Genomic DNA, 17,254 nt, shown 5'->3' with positions numbered 1-17,254 from the left:
ACAATGTTTTCTATTAAACACACAGCTCATCCTTAATAAATTTATATTGTTTACAAAATTCTACTTATAAAATCTCCTGTACTACTTACAAATATAGTCAACTGATATACAGTATGTGGAATTACTTCAAATGATACTATACAACTGGTATAACATTAATATTTACATTGCATTTATTTATTTACTATATATATATATATATTTTTTTTACCCGTTCTGGATCCTAAGTAGCATAACGACCTGCTGCGTCTTAACCAGAGCCCCTTTTGCCACCACTTTTCAGAGTTCCTGAAGGGCCTTCACAGCTACCGTAGCGGTCCCAGGGCCCTCGAAGTCCCCACTGTACTTCACCCGTACAGGCAGTCCCCTACTTTGGCTGTCCAAACTCCTTAGACCAGGGGATGGAATTAATTTATTCACACACATTTTTTTAAATTTACAATAACCTGCACTGGTCGAATGCCCTCTAACACTTCATTTATTTTCTCTGTTGCTGTTTATTCTCTTCTTGAATATCTGTACAGATTTTGGAAAAGGATCAAACACTACCCCTGGTAAACTGTTCCACTCCTTCACACCCTTCCCAATGAATGAAAATTTACCCCAATCGCTTCTGCTAAAATTCCTTCTAATTTTATATTTGTGGTCAGTCCTGCCGATATAATTATTTTCCAACTGAAGCCTCTCACAGATATCTCCCCATGCTTCTTCTCCTGTATAGGCTCTATATAATCCTGTAAGTCTAGTTTTCACCCTTCTCTTACTTAAAGTTTCCCACCCAAGTTCCTTTAACATTTCTGATACACTACTCTTTCTCCTGAAATCCCCTGTTACAAATCTTGCTGCTTTCCTCTGCACACTATCTATTTCTTTTATTAGGTATTCTTGGTGAGGATCCCAAACACTGTTTGCATATTCCAATAATGGACGAACCATACTCAAGTAACTTTTTTCTTTTAATTCTTTGTTGCATCCTCTAAGTAGCCTCATTATGACATCTGTATGCTTTCCCAACAATGTCATCAATATGACCCTTCCAGTGCAAATTGCTTTCAAATCTCACACCTAAGTATTTGCACTTGCCATCTTTTGGGATAACTACCTCATCCAAAGTATATTCAAATTCAGTTTTAAAGCTCCTGTTTGTAAAAGTTGTAACAGATGATTTGCCTCCGTTAACCTTCATATTATTTTCTTCAACCCATTGCTAATAGTCAAGATATCTTAAATAAGTTAAATGAAATCGAACCTAATTTGAAATACACGAAAGAGGACGAAGTCGATAACTCATTGAATTTTCTAGATGTAACTGTTACGCGTAAGGTTAACACTTTTGACTTGCAAATATTTAGAAAACCGATACAATCATCTACAACTATAAACAATTTTTCTTTGCACCCGAATTCACATAAACAAGCATCTTTTCACAGTCTGATTTATAGAGCACTTAGAATCCCTCTATCTCCCAAAAATTTGAAGAAAGAATTAAATTATATTAGGTACCTCGCTAAACAAATTTGTTTCAAAAATTAACCAATAAAATTAAAAACAAGTTATCCACAAATCTGATACCAGAAAAAAACCAAAAAAACTGAGTATGCTACATTCACTTTTAATAATCCAGCTATACACCAGATTACTAACGTATTCAAGAAACCTAATTTTAATATAGCGTTCAGAATTACTAATACTAACCAGTCCATATTCTTTAATCATAAAGAAGTTAATAATGATAAAAATCGTTATTTGGGATCAGGAGTATACAGGTTCAAATGTACTCAGTGTAATTTTTCATATGTTGGACAGACTGGGAGAAGTGTTATGACAATATGCATGGAACACGTTAACGCGGAAAAACATAGGAAATACTCAGCGATGAGTTTGCATGTGAGGGAGACTGGTCACAGATTTGAATCCATAGAGAAAGACCTAGCTATAATTAGAAACATAGAAAAAGGGAGAATGTTGAACAAATTAGAAAGTTCATATATCTATTTAGATCAGACGTACAATAAGCAACAAAATCTTAATGAAACCACGGACACTGAAAGTATGTTGCATGAATTAATGCCGAAATTATTAAAGTCAGTTAGTTCGAATAAATTTAGGATACCTAATATATTTAATTCTTCATACTCTAATACTCCTCCCATACCTACAGATATTAAGCCTACTTCCAGCAATACTGTTGACTCCGCCCCTTTGTCAGCCTCGTCACAATTGACTCCACCCATCCTCTCCTCCCTTCCACACTCCCCTGTTCCTTCCCCTCCGAGTTCACTGCCGCCTCTGCAGCACAGTTACAACACCAGACTCAGAGCCAACAGAAGGGCAGCAACCAACACAACAGTAGATAACAAATAACAACTTTCAACTAACATGTAAGTCCTCATCTGTTTCAATTTATGTAATCCGTATTCTCTCCGTACGTTCAACTTCTTATTTCATCTTCAGAACACATTATTTCAGTATCTACTGGCATTTTCTGGCAAGGTTTCAGCCAATAGTATTACCTACGACCGGGCGAGTTGGCCGTGCGCGTAGAGGCGCGCGGCTGTGAGCTTGCATCCGGGAGATAGTAGGTTCGAATCCCACTATCGGCAGCCCTGAAGATGGTTTTCCGTGGTTTCCCATTTTCACACCAGGCAAATGCTGGGGCTGTACCTTAATTAAGGCCACGGCCGCTTCCTTCCAACTCCTAGGCCTTTCCTATCCCATCGTCGCCATAAGACCTATCTGTGTCGGTGCAACGTAAAGCCCTTAGCAAAAAAAAGAAAAAAAGCAAGTATTACCTACGGTGCTAAGGGCCATTTACAATTTTCCAACTGATGCTTCTGTCTCACTTCATGCTGACGAATTTCATCAGCGGCCTTGGACATATTATATTTATGACAATCGTGTTTATGCTTATGTTCACGCCCTCATGTCGTTGGCTTTATATTATTACCACTTTGGTTTTCCACTAACATTTTAAATGAACTGTTTTAATTGGAATTTTAATGGAAGAAGTTTTAGTCTCTGACAAGATTTTAGTTTAATCATTGACAGTGTTTACTTTAGCATCTTTATATATTGTATCATTTTTTCACATTTTTATGTCCCGAATTTTAATAACTGGCTAAACTTTTAGCTTCCACTTTTCATATTTAGTTGTACTCTTGATTGTTTTTAGGCTGAAGATGCCCTTAATTGAGGGTAAAACATGTCCTATTTAACTGTGAGTCTATTTATGTAACCACTATAAGTGGAAATAAAACTATTGAATAGGTGGATTAAATTAAAACACCTTTATTGTTGTTTAAGTGGTATGTTCCGAGCTGTCAGTGGAGAGATGGCGTGGGAGGACATCAGTAGACGAATAAGTTTGGATGGTGTCTTTAAAAGTAGGAAAGATCACAATATGAAGATAAAGTTGGAATTCAAGAGGACAAATTGGGGCAAATATTTGTTTATAAGAAGGGGAGTTAGGGATTGGAATAACTTACCAAGGGAGATGTTCAATAAATTTCCAATTTCTTTGCAATCATTTAAGAAAAGGCTAGGAAAACAACAGATAGGGAATCTGCCACCTGGGCGACTGCCCTAAATGCAGATCAGTAGTGATTGATTGATAGCACTTTTGGCAGTAGCACTGCTTGTTGAAAGTTCTTAAAATCTTGAAGAATTCGTGGATCTATAATATAAATGAAGCCAGATGTAAGTTCTCGGAGAGCAGTAAAACAAATGTGCTAATTGGCACTGTGTTTTTAAATGTTTATGAAACTCGATAAATAATTTAAATAGTTCAAGGATCAAGTTTGTAAACTTGCTAGGCGTGAAATCGTATGATACTTGACGATAGAAATATATATTAATGTTTATAATATCTCATATGTCAGATTCTTGAAGTTTGGAGATGCAGAACAATTGACATACAAAACAGTTGTGACAAGAAAATAGTTAAAAAGCGCAGTATTAGAACAATTGAGAATCACATTTACACAGCGTGTAATTTCTTGAAGATAACAGCTCAGGTAGTTCTAGAGATAACGTAAGGTATAAATTTAAATGTTATAATGATCTGAACTGTAAGTGATATTACAATACCCAATTCAGTGCGGGAAAGAAAATAGAGAAAAACAAAAATGTTAATAGAAGATAAAATACGTGTGGAACAGAATATAAATAATGACTGAAGCAGGTAAATTTTTTTAAAAAAATATTCAGCTAGATAGGAGATGATTAATAGAGCGGGAAGTGGAATGAAGGAAGGAAAGGATGGGATAGGGAAGTAAAGGAGGAGGAGTAATTTAATGTGGGGCAGGTGGATGGGTTATTGGAGGTAGAAAACATGGGTAGGAACTGTGTAAGGAATGGAAAATTGAATTCGGGTTTAGAAATTTACCATTTTTTTAAATGAGAATGAGGAAGTCTAATAGAATATTGGGTTTTTCCGAAATATCGTTTAAATCTATATTGGGGTTGAAGTATTGGTCAAGGTGAATAAAACAATTTTCAGTTGTGTTTAGAAGGGGGCCTTTGTTAATAATTTTCAATATTTCCATGTCCTGTTCAATTTTGGAGAAATTACGTTTGGAGTCTTGTATGTGTTGTCCTAATGCAGAGAATCTGTTATATTTTATGACGTTGACATGTTCAGAGTATCTGATAGTAAAATTATGTCCAGTTTGTCCAATGTACGAAGAGCTGCAGTTGTTACATTTGAATCTGTATACTCCAGATTCAGAAAAAATCATTAGATTTATTTAATGGTTAAGAGTTCAGTAATATATCAAGATTTCTGTTATTGGTTCTAAAAGATATTTTCATGTTGTGTTTCTTAAGAACGTTGGTGACTTTATAAGCGTCTTGACTGAAAGTAAAAGTAGAAAATGCTGTAGCTTTGGTTTTATCTTTTGTTAACGTGGTTTTGGGACGGTGTTTGAATTTGTTAATAATGCGGTTTATGAAAGAGTTGTTAAAGCCATTAAATTTAGTGATAGTACGGATGGTGTTCAATTCATTGTTTAAATCTTTTTTAGATATAGGAGTATTGAAGGCTCGAAAAACTAGGTTGTTATAAGTAGCCTGTTTATGTGCTTGTGGATGTGCAGAATCTTGCCAAATTGTGGTTGCTGTTTGGGTTGGTTTTCTGAAAATTTTGTAAGTTAAAGAAGAAGGATGTCCGGTGATAGTTAAGTCTACAAAAGTAATCGTTTTGTAACGTTCAGATTCAAGATTTAATATTAGTCATTGTTGTTAAGAAGAAGAAGTGTGGAGGTTCCATTGGTTGAATCTTCATTTAAGATTACTAAATTGTCATGAACATATCTGGCTCAAAAGAGGATGTTAGGGAAATTATTATTAATTTTTGTGTTTTCCAAGAAATCAAGATATATTTCAGCTAGGATGCCTGAGGCTGGCGAGCCCATAGCTAACTAAACCATCTTATTGGTAAATGGTTATCAAAGGTGAAAAGTTGACTGTTGACGACCAATTTTAAGATGGACATAAAGTCCTGAATTTCTAGTTTACTCAGATGACTGAATTTAAAATGTTATCAATTATGGGGAATAATTTGGAAATTGGAATACTGGGATACATATTTACGATGTCAAAAGAACGGAGAGAAAGATTTGGTTGGATGTCAAAGTTCTTTAGTTTGTCAATTAATTCAGAAGTGTTTCCGATAGATTTATTGGATAAAAATCTGTAATTTTTAAATATTTTTTTGGATGAATTTAGAAGTATTATATAAGGGACTGGGTCTATAATTGATTATTGGGCGGATCAGAATGTTAGTTTTATAAATTTTGGGAAGGCCTGGGTTCATGTTTAATAGTTTAGTTTTTCTTGATCTGTGAAGAGAAAGGAGGTGTTTTTTTTAAGTTTTATTTAAGCAGACGTTGGATTTTATGGGTCGGGTCTTTTTTAACTATAGAAAAATAAGTATTGTTGAAGAAATCTTTAGTTTTAGCTATGTAGTCAGATTTGGTAATGATGACGTTATTGTCATTAATTTTCTTTCTAAGATCTAAAATACGTTTATTGACATTAATTAAATCCTTATGATTATGATTGAGGAAATTTTTTTGTTATTATTAATGTTTTTTTAAGTTTCCTTTTTACATCATATCTGATTTCGTCTTGTTGTTCTGTCGGCATTTTATTAATGGCTATTTCAGATTCAGTTACTAAATTGGTCGCTATATTGAGAGTATTGAAGTCGGGCCAATTGTGTTTGAGGCCTTTAGAAAGAATTAAGTTTTAGTTATTCAAAATTGTTTTGTTTTTTATGTCAGTTGTTCCGCATCTCCAAACTTCAAGAATCTGATGTATGAGATTTTATGAACATTAATATATCTTTCTATCGTCAAGTATATCACACAGTACTATACAATTTCACGCCTAGCAACATTTTTAAACTTGATCCTTGAATTATTGAATTTTCTCTTCGAGTTTCTTAAACATTTAAAAACACAGTGCCAATTAGCCCATATGTTTTACTGCTCTGCAAGAACTTACATCTGGCTTCATTTATATTATTGATCCTCGACTTCTTCAAGATTTTAAGAACTTTCGACACGCAGTGCTACTGCCAGAGGTGTTATAATATTTCATGAACTACAACTAGTGAAAAATTTTTACATCACCTATTATTTTCCTGTGCATTGTTTTTTTTAAATATTTTAAGTGATTGGCTGACGATGACCCGGAACAGTGGTCAAAACCGGTACCACTTATAATCAACTAGGAATATCATACTACATTTCTAATTCTACATGTATTGAAAAGGTTCTGGTTCTGTCGGTACCGCTTATAATCAACTAGGAATATAACATTACATTTCTAATTCTGCATGTATTGAAAAGGTTGAACCATTATATATCTTATTGCAATTTACTTGTATTATTTACCCATGTGTGAGAGAGTATTGTTTTCAAGTTATATCAATTTATCACTCTTGCGTCAATATACCCCCTATAATTTGAAACAATTGCCACAGTCTGTCACACTCGTCGACTTTGCCTTGGTCGTAGATTGTATCTTCTCTCTTCCTCGACATCGCTGGATGTGCTCTCCCCCTCCGATTCATGAACCTTGACAGGAAGTTTGGTCTTTAGTAAGTAGACCCCATGGCCCAGCTGCTTATCCACCTCGAGGGGACCAACCCACTTAGGTGCGAGACCTGCGTGAAACCTCCAATCTTACTACTGGCTGGGTGGTTATGTCGTAGTACTTGTTGGCCTGGTAGGAAGATCTGGGTCTCTTCGACATCTTGAGCCATTGCCTGTGTAAGGGTTCTCTTCTTGGCCAAAACTTGCATCTCCTTGATGTCCTCTTGCTGGTGCCATTCTGCTAGGGAAACAGCTGCATCATCTTGACCAGAAATGGGTGTTGAACGAATCTCCCAATCCCCGGTGGCGTACAGCCGGTGACACGGTTGATGCGTCGTCGCAGGGCAAAGAGTGACTGTGGTATCCGACGGTCCCACAGTCGATGTTCTTTGTCTATCAGGTGGACCCATAGCATCCTTTTCAGCTCCTGGTTCTGTTGTTCCGTTGGATTGGCCCTTGGGTTGTAGATAGGGGAGGTCCTATGCTCCACACCCCTTTCTTTCACCATTTGCTGCCACTTCCTTGACATGAACTGACTCCCGTTGTCTGACAGAATGCACCGTGGATAACCGTAGCGGCTGGTTACCTCATCTTGTATCAGGCTGGTGATGCGTCCCGTCATGGCTTCAGGTATTGGAGAGGCCTCAGTCTATCTTGTGAAGAGGTCGTTGATTACTAGGAGTCCTGTCTTATATATATTTGTGATTACAGTTCTTGTAATGTTCCTGTAAAATAGCAGTGTTATATTCGTGGACCTGTGAGGTTGGATGAGCTGAGATGATAAGATGGAGGATTAGTTAACTGTGAGTCCAAATAAGAATTTGTGACAGTTTAAAAACATTAAAATTTGTAAAAGTGCCGTTGTTTTAACCAGTGAATTGATAGTTACATTAATGCATAAGTTATGAATTTCATTATGGTCCATATTGACAATTGATCACTATCGAAGGGTAGAAAAAGGTCCACCTATTCAATACCATTTCGTTAATATAGTGTCCTATATAATTGGTACTAGTTTTGACCCTACATACATTGGGTCATCTTCAGCCATGATTTAATTGGAAACATGTTTACATGCAACCAGTAATAAAGAATACAATGTGTTATGTCTTAATTTAAAATGAGCCTAATACATTGGTGAAGTCTGACTACACATTTAAAACTGAAACCAAAATGACACATCAAAATTGCTGCGGTTGGTGTTTAACCATGTCATTATCCTTATAGTAACCAGGTGTTCTTGAGTCGATCTGGGTGTTGGTATTTGTAACCGCTACTACAGTGGTTACACAAAACAAAGCACTAAACACAATAAGGGGGGGGGCCTTTACGCCGTACCAAAAAAACTTCACACACAGTTGAACATCAGTTGGAACTACTCGGATCTCCGCCGACAACAACATATACAAAAATATCAGTAGGGCCAGCTAGTGGATAATACACCAGGAAGGTGGAAAGAGCTAGGACTTACCAAGGGCATGGACGTGGCGTAGATTGCAGACTTCGAAATGATCAACCGTGATCCTTAAATTTAAAAATATTATTTACAAAAGGATTTTACGAATACATTCCGAACAAAATCCACCAACTTGCAACTTACGATCTATATGCTCTGTGATACACATAACTTAGAGGTTCTTTGATAATACCTTCCTACAAGTTCAAAATCTCAAACCAACTATACATCTAGTTACAAATCCAGTTGTACAATGCAATTTACAGTGAAGTAAAGGTACTCTCCAAAACTCTAGCGCACATCAAGTGACACTGAACTACTAGAGGCAAACCGCAAGGTAAATATATTAAACTGCCATCTGCATTTTTAGTCAAACTAGAAAAGGGAATGCCTTGAAAACAAACAGGCGAGCACAGCTGAAAAGCTAAGGCGTCATAAATAATTAATTTGGCGAACCTAAGTTAGGCTAGGGCAGACTCCTATACGAAATAGCAACCGAACATTACGGAAATTTTAGCCGGAACGAAATTCAAGAGTGCTTACCCGAAGGTGGCCCATCCCGGAAGCGAGGCGCCGCATACGACGTAAAACTTCAGACAGACTAAGGCAGACCAGGCCAAGACAAGACAAGACAGACCAAATTATTACGAACGCTGCCTCGCTCTCTATATATAGGTAAACCCTGGCCTTGGAGTAGCCAATCAGAATGCATGAGCTGAAAAGCTAAGGCGTCATAAATAATTAGTTTGGTGAACCTAGGTTAGGCTAGGGCAGACTCCTATACGAAATAGCAACCGAACATTACGGAAATTTTAGCCGGAACGGAATGCAAGAGTGTTTACCCGAAGGTGGCCCATCCCTTTAGCGAGGCGTCACACATGACGTAAAACTTCAGACAGACTAAGGCAGACCAGGGCAAGACAAGACTACGAAATGCTGTCTCGCACCCTATATAAAGGTAAACCCTGGCCTTGGAGTAGCCAATCAGAATGCATGAGTCTGCCTATCCCCTCCTAGGTTCACCAAACACCATTCCTACTACAGTCGCGAACTTTAAATAATTTTCTTGAATACGTACGTTCGCGAATCTTCCATTTCCAGAATATTTAGAAAATGCCTTCTAGTACACATAGCCAACAAAAGGCAACACACCGTGTTCGAAATTCATGTAACAATTTTCTAGGTTCTTCCAGTAAGTACAAAACTGAGATCTACTATTTACAAATACATATGTTACAAATATTACACTGTACAGGTTAGGTCGTTACAAATAAAACATTTTACCACACTTTACAAATAAAATCTTCAATAAACATTTTCCACTTCCACTACATTGTTCACCTGTGACAAATATAAAACAAAAGTTAAAAGGTTTCCACCTATACAATACTATTTATTGTAACCCAAAAAGTAACCTAAAATAATTACGTATATTACTTGATGAAACTAGTTTCCGTCTTGGTAAAGACCGTCATCAGTCAAAATCATTAAAGTTAAGGCAAGACATGAATTATAGATAGATAAAAAAGCAAGCGTGTGGTGTTGATATTAGGTGCAGGACAAGTAAAGAGTTGAATGTTAAAGAAAATGAAAAGGAAATGAGAGCGTACCCACTGAAGCCTCATAGTTCGCAATTTGGGGAGTATCTTTAGTTCACTGAATGCGTGCAAAATTCGGTCCTGGGATCACTGGTTTATACAGTTCAATATAAATATAGAAAGCTAACTTTTTGTATAAGTAGATTTTCCCTGATTGTTGCAGAATTATATTTTGTTTAATGTACTTTTCTTTTTTTCTTTTTTTTTTTTTTAGGGAACACTCAAGGGTCTTTTACCTGATCAACTGGAGAAACTTGACTGCCAGATAATTCTTGGAAATACCTACCATCTTGGGACACGACCGGTTAGTTTGATTCTATCTTTAATTACTTAATAACTCCCCTTGTGGATCAGTGGTGAATGTCGGCCTCCAGATCCCAAGATCGCATGTTCAAACCCGGCAGAGATAGTTGGATTTTTCTTGGGTGGAAAAAAGTCCATACGCTCCATGTTGATGATTTCAGGACCTAAAAGATTTCTAGTGAGGGCTGATAATGTAGATGTTAGGCCCCTATAAACAACAGATCATCATCATCATCATCTCTAGTGACATATTTGTTATTTTCCTAACAAAATAATTGTTAAAACTGAGCTGGAGATCACCTAGGAGAGATCCGGTTTACTCTTGTCATCTAGTGGAGTGATATGAAACTTTAAAATCGATGTGCTGGCATCCTAGATGGCATCAAATCGAAATGCACGTACATGATAGGTGAGGCCATACTATTATTATTATTCTTGTTTCATATAGGCCGACTAAGGACCACGATATTCACCTATTGCGTTTGGTGTGGGTTTTGAAGTTTGTCCAGTAATTGCGCATCCTCTGACTGTGTTGTTCTTTCGTCTCTTTTGTCTAGAGAATATCTGTCTTCCTTCTTGGTGGTTTGTCCTGGAACCTCTTTTGTTTAAGCATCCTACTGAAAGATGTCTGGTTTTTAAGTCCCATTCTGTTTCTCCCAATTCCTGCAGATCTTTGTTTACTTCCATCAATCACGGTGACTCAGTCTTCCTCTTTTGCCAGTAAACAGAAAGCTGGTTGGTCAGCATCATAAGCTATCTTCCCATCTGTTCCTCTGAAGTGGAGGCTGGGTGGGTTATATTGACTGAGATTCCATTTAAAGATTCTATAGAACTTTCTGCAGTTGTTCTTTTGGAAGTCTTCATCCAGTGGTATCAGTTGGTTCTTTGTGAACTGACGTTTTACGGTTCTGGCAGTTAACTTCCGTTGCTCTATGAACTTATCCCTATTGTACTGTGTCTTCTGTGAGTTCCACTTGAGCCATGCTGCTTGTTTCCGCGTCACCGCTTCCTCGCAGGTATTTGTCCACCAGGAATGCTTCTTCTGTTTTAGCAGTGGAACAGTCTCAATTGCAGCTTTCACTAGGTTGACCCTCATTTCATCCCAGCATTTGAGTGCTTCCAAATTCTCTGTGAACTGGTTGCGAGTTGAAAGTTTCTCTAAATCATACTTAGTAAGTTTTGAGAGACCTGGTTTTCTTAGTGTTCCTAGGTAGGAATCCTAGCTTTATTTTGGAGAGATAGTGGTCTTAGTCCAAATTTGCTCCTCTTAATACTCTTACATTCTGGATCTCTCTATGTGATTTCTTTGAGGTAGCTACAGGGTCTATCTAAAATTCTCCCAAGATGTTTTTTGGTGATATCCAAGTCTTCTGCTTCCTTGGTAGTCTCTTGAAGGCCATTGAGTTCATCACCAAGTTGAGGCCTTACAGAGTCCAACTAGATGTTCTCCATTCCTGTTGGTCCGTAAGTGTTGTTGTTAACCTCTGAAGCCGGGGACATGTGATTGTCATGTGCGTGGTAATCTTATCTGTCGGCGCATGCACGTGACTGTCACGCCAAGTGCATTGCTTGTTCCAAAACAGTCTAGCTCTGCTATCTCTTGACATTTCTTTGTACTATGTGACACATGAAACCTTGAGACTCTGTTCTTTCCCTTTGTGTTTTATTTCGACCTAGAACTTGATGTATCCACAAACGCGCACAAAATGCTATCAATTGGTACACTTATTTATTTAGAACTAATTACTTACACATTACACATTGAACACACACATAATCTACTCAACTGCCATCACAAACAAAACAGCACTACAGAAAACATCAACAAACTATCATTTTTAACAACTGCCTATCACTAAGCACATGAAGACTGCAACGTTGAAACAGTTGTCTGCTGACTGCTTGCATTAGCATGTCGGCCTTAAACTTAACACAACTCCTGTTAAACAATAACTCCTCTCCACCATCGAGACCGTCTCCTTATATAGGTTGCCTGGCCGGGCTTCTAGAAGGATATGTCATAACATACCTTCTAATAATTTCTAGAGTGCCTAAAGCCTAGATATAATGTAAAGAATATTCTACATAGTTCTTGTCTTACCTAGTGTTATTCTAGAAATTACAATTTGTTGCACGATACTGTAGTAGATTACACATCATATATAGTATGCAAACCTTTCCTTGAGCCCAAGTTCCCATTCAGTTCTATGGAGCTCAGGGCTCAAGACAAGGTTCGCTTACTATACACAGGTAAAAATAATAATTGTACCGAGAGGTACACCTCTACGCCGCACATTCAAATATTGCTCCTAAAAGAACTCCTCTACTGGGGGAACCATGAACTTGAAACTAGACCTACTTAAACTTTTACTCAGAAGATGTCACTACAGAAATCTGATATAATTTTGTTATTTTGAAGTTTCCTGTACTGTGTGAATTTCTACTTGTTTTGTTTGCCATTCATCAAGAAGTTTGGACTTTCTTCAACAGATGTCACTGTTAAAACTATGATCATGCACCCTGGTGCGAAGTGAAAGAACTTTTGATTTAAAGAAGTTTTGTATTCATAACGTTTTTTTTACTAAACGACGTTCATTTATTTTTGGGCTGGCAATATTTATCTTTTCTTTCCACCAGATTTGAATCTAACCAATCCCTAATTTCTGTTATTAATTTTCCCCCTATCACAGGCTTCTTCCTCGATTCTGAGTGTTACTTTTGAATTTATCCAATAAAGTGAGAGGGTGTGGCTGGTTTATTCATGAAAGGTCTCGAACTTTCCCCAAGGTTTATAAACTGCGAATTTTCACGTCTCTTGACCATTTGATCGTCATCTAACTAAGCGTGTGTGTCAAGCAGGAGGCGGGAGGTGCCTCTTTCATCAGGCAGCAGTTCTTCAGCAAGATAATCGCCATCTAACATCTTACTTTTTGCTAGCTCCGCAGTTTAACCGGAGGGAAAGGTTCGAAACTTTAACTATGTAACCAACTTCTTTAAGATGTAAATCTCCTTTCGGCTCATGTAAAAATTTCATAAATCTTTAACTGTAAATCAGGGATAGAGAGTGATGTACCCTCTCGAGCTCCCCTTCATCTTGGTGTGAGGTGACTACGTTTATTGCTATTTTTCATTCTGTAATGTGGTAAATTATTTTCTTATACGAGTCACCTCCATAGTTTGGGAATAGCTCCTGTTTCATCGGCCTAGTGCCCCTTAGGTTTTAAGAATGCATATTTAGGAGTGCAAGTACTCACCTCCATTCAATTTGTGTTTCGGGCCATTTACTTAACCTGTTTCTTTCCGCAACGGCCCAATAGGTTGGGTACAATATACCCCTGTTTCAAATTTGTAAGTAGTGCCTTGTAAGGCCTGTGATTAGTAGATTTTCATGATGTTGCCTTGTGTAGGCTTGGGAGAACTGAGAACACGTTCGCTCTTTTCTAGTGTTGTAAAAGTGCCTCTGGGAGGCTTGATATTGTGTGTTGGGAGCAAGCGCTCCATGTATTGAGGAATTTCTGCCCTTGTGTAAATCTGTGTTCTTTGTAAATTTGAGCTGGGAACTCAAACATTGTAAAACTAGAGGCCTGTAGCCCAAGAGAGTTAAAGTACTATAATTTTGGATTTTTCTATTTTTGTCTTTGTTATCTCACTAAGTGAGAATTTGTTATCTTGTTCCTTTTCAAAAATATAACCTTCCATTTCAGTTTTAATCTATTAGAAATGTTCAATCTGGAGGTATGGTTGCGGCAAATACAACCAAAATGAAAGAGTCATTAGAGTTACCAATTTGTATCCAACCTTGGGAGAGAAGGATATTAATGAGGCTCTCTCCACTATCACTGACAACACCACTCAGCTAGCATCCGTAGTTAGTTTTTTTGAAGTGAGTGATCCTTCTGCTAACCAACTCAAGAGAGTGCAGGCAAGACTGTTCCACTTTTATAACAGGGTAAGCGATCTATTGTCTCTAAAATTAAAGGAAAATCATGCTAAGGAGGCAAGTAATTTAATTGATCATCTATCAAGAATGTCCAGTAAAGTTAGTCAATTGTTAACTGGGGCAGCTACCCCCAAAACTGACCAGGCCACTGTTGCAAACATTTTAAGTGAAGAAGATTCTTCCAAGTATGTCAGTCAGTCACTACTGATCTGCATTTAGGGCAGTCGCCCAGGTGGCAGATTCCCTATCTGTTGTTTTCCTAGCCTTTTCTTAAATGATTGCAAAGAAATTGGAAATTTATTGAACATCTCCTTTGGTAAGTTATTCCAATCCCTAACTCCCCTTCTTATAAACGAATATTTGCCCCAATTTGTCCTCTTGAATTCCAACTTTATCTTCATATTGTGATCTTTCCTACTTTTAAAGACAACATCCAAACTTATTCGTCTACTGATGTCCTCCCACACCATCTCTCCACTGACAGCTCGGAACATACCACTTATTACAAGTGATGAAAATCATTTTTCGTCCGTATTGAAAGTTTCATAAACTGTATATAGGATAATATTTTTTGTTTATTTCCACCTATTCAATACATTACAAGATGTTGGCATTTACTTTAAGACATTATTCAGATGAGACATGTTTCGCCTCCTACTGTGAGGCATCCTCAATCATTATCAAAAACCTTATTATTTTACCAGGCATCTGGTTAAAGATATTCAAAAATGTGTTTGATGATTATAAGAGAGGTAAGATTTACGTTTGTTATAAACATGTTCATGAAGTAACTAAAAATCTAATATATTGATAAAAACATATGTAGTTCTTTGTTGAATAGGACTTGTTTGATTGTACTATAGTAAAAGAAGGTGGCTTGAAGCCGTAGTCATTAATAGATGTCTAATACATAGTGGAAGGCATAAAATATCAGTTCTATGAGAATATACATTACATTCAATTGATACCAAAAACTAGTGGATTCATAGGTAGTACATATAAAATGTTCAATGAAATAACTAAAGATCTAATAAAATGATAAACACATATGTAGTTCTTTGTTGATTAGGACGTCGTATGATTGTACGGCTTAAAGCCGTAGTCATTAATAGATGTCTAATACATAGTGGAAGGCATATGAAATCAGTTCAATGAGAATATATAATACAATCAATTGATACATAAAAACTGGTAGATTCATAAGCAGTACATTTAAAAATGAAGGCGTCATGTGACTATAAATGACAGTTGATGGCTTAAAGCCGTAGTCAAAGTTTAAAGTATAGGTCAATAACTGCTAATATATGGTAAAAAGATATAAGTCAAAATATAAAGCTTAGTATAAAAAATATGAAGGGAAAACATTCCAATTGCTTGACAAAAGTTACTTGACGTTGGCATGCATTTGTCCGTGATATTTATTGGTCAACAGTTCGTAGGTTAGACTTATTCGGCAAGATTGCGTTGACAAGAAGTTCACCACATGTTTATAGTTGGCCTAATTTGTATTAAGTCATCAAGAAAGTTGCAGAGATGATGATGGGTGGAAATTCTCAACGTTGATTTGGTTTTTTTTTTTTTTTGACGTGAAGGTTGGAGAGCTGTTGTGTTCTTCTTCGATGACAATATATTTTATAAAACGTTGATTTTAATAATTTATACTATTGAAGAGTATTATGGAAGTTTGATGAGGCTGTTGAATTATTGTTGTTATAGATTGGTTCTATGGCGTTGTAGGCCCGTTTGACAAGCTGTGTGAGGCGCTATTAGGATAATAACGGTCACTAACGGTTTTTACTCCTTGTGTTGTACGTATGTCGTCTCTCTCTCTCTCTTTTTTTTTTTTTTTTTTAAGCTGTAGTCAAAGTTTAAAGTTTAAAAAGACGACATACGTACAACACAAGGAGTAAAAACCGTTAGTGACCGTTATTATCCTAATAGCGCCTCACACAGCTTGTCAAACGGGCCTACAACGCCATAGAACCAATCTATAACAACAATAATTCAACAGCCTCATCAAACTTCCATAATACTCTTCAATAGTATAAATTATTAAAATCAACGTTTTATAAAATATATTGTCATCGAAGAAGAACACAACAGCTCTCCAACCTTCACGTCAAAAAAAAAAAAAAAACCAAATCAACGTTGAGAATTTCCACCCATCATCATCTCTGCAACTTTCTTGATGACTTAATACAAATTAGGCCAACTATAAACATGTGGTGAACTTCTTGTCAACGCAATCTTGCCGAATAAATCTAACCTACGAACTGTTGACCAATAAATATCACGGACAAATGCATGCCAACGTCAAGTAACTTTTGTCAAGCAATTGGAATGTTTTCCCTTCATATTTTTTATACTAAGCTTTATATTTTGACTTATATCTTTTTACCATATATTAGCAGTTATTGACCTATACTTTAAACTTTGACTACGGCTTTAAGCCATCAACTGTCATTTATAGTCACATGACGCCTTCATTTTTAAATGTACTGCTTATGAATCTACCAGTTTTTATGTATCAATTGATTGTATTATATATTCTCATTGAACTGATTTCATATGCCTTCCACTATGTATTAGACATCTATTAATGACTACGGCTTTAAGCCGTACAATCATACGACGTCCTAATCAACAAAGAACTACATATGTGTTTATCATTTTATTAGATCTTTAGTTATTTCATTGAACATTTTATATGTACTACCTATGAATCCACTAGTTTTTGGTATCAATTGAATGTAATGTATATTCTCATAGAACTGATATTTTATGCCTTCCACTATGTATTAGACATCTATTAATGACTACGGCTTCAAGCCACCTTCTTTTACTATAGTACAATCAAACA

The 17,254-nt window shown here is 36.6% G+C and overlaps 1 protein-coding gene across 1 annotated transcript in view; it reads left to right on the top strand.

Moving 5' to 3' along the window:
• Tgt (tRNA-guanine transglycosylase) overlaps positions 1–17,254 on the top strand; it is a 226,103-nt gene that overhangs the window by 35,037 nt on the left and 173,812 nt on the right. The window contains exon 2 of the mRNA XM_067145784.2: positions 10,366–10,455. Within this exon, the coding sequence (XP_067001885.1) occupies positions 10,366–10,455 (90 nt within the window). The remainder of the gene's footprint in view (positions 1–10,365; positions 10,456–17,254) is intronic.

This window comes from Anabrus simplex, chromosome 4, assembly GCF_040414725.1.
Source record: "Anabrus simplex isolate iqAnaSimp1 chromosome 4, ASM4041472v1, whole genome shotgun sequence".
In the NCBI taxonomy this organism is placed as follows: domain Eukaryota; kingdom Metazoa; phylum Arthropoda; class Insecta; order Orthoptera; family Tettigoniidae; genus Anabrus; species Anabrus simplex.
The sequence above is the reverse complement of the archived record's forward strand: the minus strand, read 5'-3'. Positions and strand labels throughout refer to the sequence as shown.